This window comes from Macrobrachium nipponense, chromosome 31 (assembly GCF_015104395.2).
Source record: "Macrobrachium nipponense isolate FS-2020 chromosome 31, ASM1510439v2, whole genome shotgun sequence".
NCBI lineage: Eukaryota > Metazoa > Arthropoda > Malacostraca > Decapoda > Palaemonidae > Macrobrachium > Macrobrachium nipponense.
Genome location: NC_061093.1, coordinates 2844906 through 2849954, shown reverse-complemented (window position 1 = coordinate 2849954; position 5049 = coordinate 2844906). Strand labels below are relative to the sequence as shown.

At 37.8% G+C, this 5049-nt stretch overlaps 1 protein-coding gene across 1 annotated transcript; it reads right to left on the bottom strand.

Moving 5' to 3' along the window:
* Nucleotides 1–766: 766 nt before the first annotated feature.
* Nucleotides 767–2558, bottom strand: LOC135206551 (uncharacterized). Its single transcript, XM_064237901.1, has 2 exons — nt 2111–2558; nt 767–1488 (listed from the first exon to the last, which is right to left on the bottom strand). The coding sequence occupies exons 1-2, from the start codon at nt 2556–2558 to the stop codon at nt 767–769; spliced, it is 1170 nt and encodes a 389-aa protein (XP_064093971.1).
* Nucleotides 2559–5049: the final 2491 nt, after the last annotated feature.

Below are 5049 nucleotides of genomic sequence, written 5' to 3'. Positions count from 1 at the left end.
ATTACGATCAGGAAGCTTAATAATGTAATTCAAATCATTCACTTTGCTTAGAACTTCAAAGGGTCCCAAAAACTTATTCTGTAACGAACCTCTTACACCCTGTGACAAAACCAGTACTTTATCTCCAGGAACAAAGACTCTTTCCTTAGATTTTAAATCATACAAAGACTTCATCTTACTTTGACTCTTCAGTAAATTACTCTTTGCTATTTCCCACCACTTTCGTAAAGCTTGCCTTACCATCATGAATGAAATCAGCAATATTCACTTCGCTCGGCCCATTACCTTCCCAAACTTCTCTTAACAAGTCTAATGGACCTCTTACTTTATGAGCAAACACCAAGTTGAAGGGAGCAAAACTTGTCGACTCATTTGGCATTGAGCGTACTGCAAACAACAAATAAAGAAGATATTCTTCCCACAAACCAACCTTTTCATTGCACATCTTCCGAATCATTGCCTTCAAAGTTTGGTGGAACCTTTCCACAACTCCCTGTGACTCTGGATGGTATGGAGTAGATGGTTTATGCTCAATTCCAAAATTCTTAAACTGCTGCAGCAATAGTTTTGATAAAAAATTTGTTCCACGATCAGACTGGATGGTTTTAGGAAGACCAAACCTAGAAAAATAAGTGATCAAATGTTTGGCAATGACCCTAGCTTTCTGGGACTTTAGAGGATAGCCTCGGGATATCTAGTTAAAATGTCTATGATAGTTAGTACATACTCAGACCCTACTTTCGAACGAGGTAAGGGACCCACTACATCAATGACTACATGCTCGAATGGTTCTCCCTAAGGAAGGAATGGGAGAAAGGGGAGCCTTAGGAATTACCATATTAGGTTTACCAGAAATTTGGCATTGGTGACACGTCTTACAATATTTCTTGACATCTCTTTTCAGACCTTTCCAATAGAAATTTTTCCTAACCCTATCAAAGGTTTTAGTAATACCCAAGTGACCAGCAAACAAATCACCATGAGCTTTTCTTAATATACCATTTCTGAATTTAGAAGGTACAACAATTAACCTATGCTTCAACAAATTTCCCTCTCGTTTTCGAATAGGAACAATTACTTTATAAAGAACTTCATTATCCACTTCATAATCCACTCCTTTACCCTCTTCCAACTTAATTTTAATATTTTTAATCTCCATGTCCTCATTTTGAACCTTTACTAAGTCATCTCTATTCCAATTCATTACTTCTTCAGAAGAAATAGATTTATTGTTACTTACGTGAACCAATGAATCTGCATTAAACAAACTTTCCAAATCAGGATGCTCAACTTCAAAATCGGTACTTTTACCTGACCTAGTTGTCACAAGCACCGTTTCAGGTTTAGGTACTAACACCTGTGGATTGACAAAAACTGTCGGATTACAACTTACTTTACCTTGAGCAAGATCATTTGCCAAAACAACATCAACCTCAGCTATGGGGAGAGTATCAACAACTGCAAACTTAGACTCGCTGGCAACAATGTCTGAAAAAAAATACAGTTCAACTACCGGGCAAGATATCCACTCGTTTCCAACACCTTTAATAAGCTTATGCTCATTCAACCACTTACTGCCCACTGGAATGGCTTTCCTTAGAATTAAAGATTGAGAAGACCCTGTATCTCTAAGTACATTGACATCATGACACTCTTGCCAATTTTCAAGTGTGCTGATTTTACCTTGAGATTTAAACCACTTAAAGTCGTCATCCACTACCTGTTTATCATTAACGAGCATGGCAGAATCCTTTTTAGGACACTTAGCAGCTATATGCCCATTTTTCCCACAACGAAAGCAAGTTACCCTGCCCTGGTACTTAGATTTAAAATGCTTTTGGGGAGAAGCAGGACCACTCTTAACTTGATTACCATCATTAGCAGTTACGTTAACCCCTGTAGGCAATTTACCAGTTTCATAAGCATTATATTTACCTTTAGCAGCAGGCTTAGAATAACTACTGTGTGTTAACACGTACTCATCAGCTAACCGAGCAGCACTCGCTAAATTGTCAATTTTCTTTTCATTTAAGAAAATACAAAAGGTCTTTAGGTAAATTGTGCTTGAAATTTTCCAATAAGATTAACTGACACAATTTAGCATACTCACTCTTGACATCGCTGGATCTCAACCAATTTTCAAAATGCTTCTCCATTTCACGAGCAAACTCCACAAAAGTTTGATTGGAGGATTTTCGACTGTCACGAAACTTTACTCTGTAGGCTTCAGGAACCATCTCATAAATCCTTAAAATGGCTTCTTTCACTTTAGCATAATCTTGACTCTCTTCCAACGACAGAGAAGCCCAAGCCTTTAGAGCCTTCCTGGAAAAAGCAGTCTGAGCCATGAATGCCCACCTATCCTCACTCCACTTGAAATTTGCCGCTACCTTCTCAAAAGCTATGAAAAATTCTACGACGTCACTCTCGTCAAACTTTGGTACGTACTTCAACATACGGGAATCTTCATTACCAGAAATAGGAGATCGGGAACCCGTCAGCCTGGCCAATTCCAGCTTGATGATCACGTTCTGCTGTTCATTTTCTAACTGCTTCATACTAAGTTCATGTTCACGCCGCTTCTGTCATCTTCCAACTCGAGTTTTTCAAATCCAGTTTCAGTCTAAGTTTCACTACCTCACAGTCTTCGTCGATTTCTTCCTCTAAAAGCTTGAAGTCAACGTCCACTCCATCCGGAGCAAAATGCGCTATGATACCTTTCCTTATGTCATCATTAGTACTACTAATTGTAAACTCCAACTGTAAATAATCCGACACAACCAGCAGTTCTGACTTTTAATAGTAAACAATTTACTACGCCAATCGTCTCTAAGAAAACGAGCGGCATCGTCATTAGTTTCAATTTCCATGTTTTTGCCATTAATTACACCATCCAACCCAATGACACTGCTGAAGATCCCGCTGGGGATGCCAAAAATATGTTACGGACCAATTCTTAAATACTTAAAAAGTTTATTGCCGCCAGATTCAGGCGCATAACATATTTAATTTATTGTCCTTTTACCACATTATATTTATATAGCTTTAGCTGTAATAATAATGATCTTCAGCAGAAACATTAGCGTGGAATAATAAAACATACGAAAACCTTTTAAATAATTATTAACAAAAGAAAACCCCATAAACATATAAAAATAGTAATGGAAAAAGTTACAAAACAATCCAAGTGAAAGTTACAATAGTTAACTAGGCAATGAAATTCTGAAAATTAGTTTGTTTCTTAAACGGAGGTGAAGGCAAGTATTATATAATAATAATACTGATCCAAATGATCAGGGGGACACCCCACGGGAACATCTGCAAGAGGGACAAATCACGTGGTTGCTACCAACAATCAACAACAGGGCTAACTTTCTCGTTGAGACGAATCCTCATCAACTACATCGTCCGGGAATAAATACCGTGCAAGTTCATTGAAGCATTCAGCTTCCACCAAGCGCGCTTTCTCCATAAATTCGCTACCTTCGTAGCCAACGATGCACGATTCCCAGGACGACCACCGAAGTATAGCCACAATCACACTCGCAACGCACAACTATTAGAACGTCCACCCTCTTCTACTGCAGAGTTCCGTGTCCCACCTGAAGTATACCTCACGCCTCCAACGTCACCTGCTGTAACAGTAATATTGACATATAATTAGGGAACTATGGTATTTGTAGAATAGGTAATAACCCAAAGCAGTAGTTTTGGAAAGAACTATTTCCTACAAACTATCACGGGATCGTAACAGTCATTAATGGGATTAAGGCTCTTGCTTGACTCCAGTTAATAGGATGATCTAAATCTTTCATATGTACAAATAATGCATTCGATATTTGCCCAGTTCTCACAGAATATGGTGCTGTTTGAGACATTGTGGAAGAGATTTACTGGTTTGTCCGTAATAGACTATCACACTTTTTGCAAGGAATTTCAGATACGCAGCCTGGAAGATCTGTTGGAGAATTTTTTATTAATAAACTCTTGACATCAATATTACTGAATACAACATTTATGTTAAAAAGCTTTAAAATTCTAAGAATTTCTAAAAATCTTTCATCATAGGGCAATTTTAGAATGTTATGCTTACTAAATTCAAGTTTGTCATTAGTTAAATAAAATGTTTTTCTAGCTCTTTTCCATGCCACATCTACAAAAGTCCTTGGTATTTAAGTTCCAAGGCAATTGTATTGCCTTTTTTGTTTTTTAGATCTGCTTCATATTGCAAAGCATTTAAATAGTTTATCGTAAGTTGTTAAATTGTGAATTACCAGAACCGAGTTCATTTCCAGGCACCCTCTGTGCAACTCCCCGATTCCTTATTCAGACGCCTTCTTTCCAGAGAAGTCATCATAGGTGTTTTCAATTGCACATTAGTCAGCTGTGGTTTCAGTGCATCAACTTATGTGCAATATTGGCTTTCCCAACTACCTTACGGCGCCATTTGAAGCAGGCTTCTATTGTGTTTTCGTTCAAGAATATACCACATTGCTTCTTCATCGTGTAGTGAGGGACTATTGTATTTTTGTCCCAGTTACTCTAACTAGTTTCATATTAGCTCTATTGCGGATATAATTAGATAAGTTAAAACCCCAGAGTTTTACCTTATTATGCCCCACTTGATGCTATGCAAGATCCTCACAAATTGCAGCTATCAGCTTGCTGAAGCTGGTTGCACAAAAACGAACCTCTATTAGCAGAATTTCCCTTTATTGTTTATTTGTGCCAAGAAACGACAAGTGACTGCAAATGTGTTAGGTATTGTTAGACCACATTCATGACAAATTAGTTCATAGAGAGTCATTAACCCTTACACGAGTTTTATTTATAGCTAAAGCACGATAGCCTTGCATGATTTTCATGATAGGCTATTTAAGAAAAGTGAAGTGAAGTTAGAAGCGTTAATAAAAGGAATAGTCCCCTTATTCCTTCGTCTACGTGCTAGACAGATTTTGAAGGTCCCAAATTCTTAGTTAGGCCCATTTTTAGAGGTGACAATTCGGGAACCTTAAAACCCAAGTATTTTTGTCTCCCTGGAGTTATCCT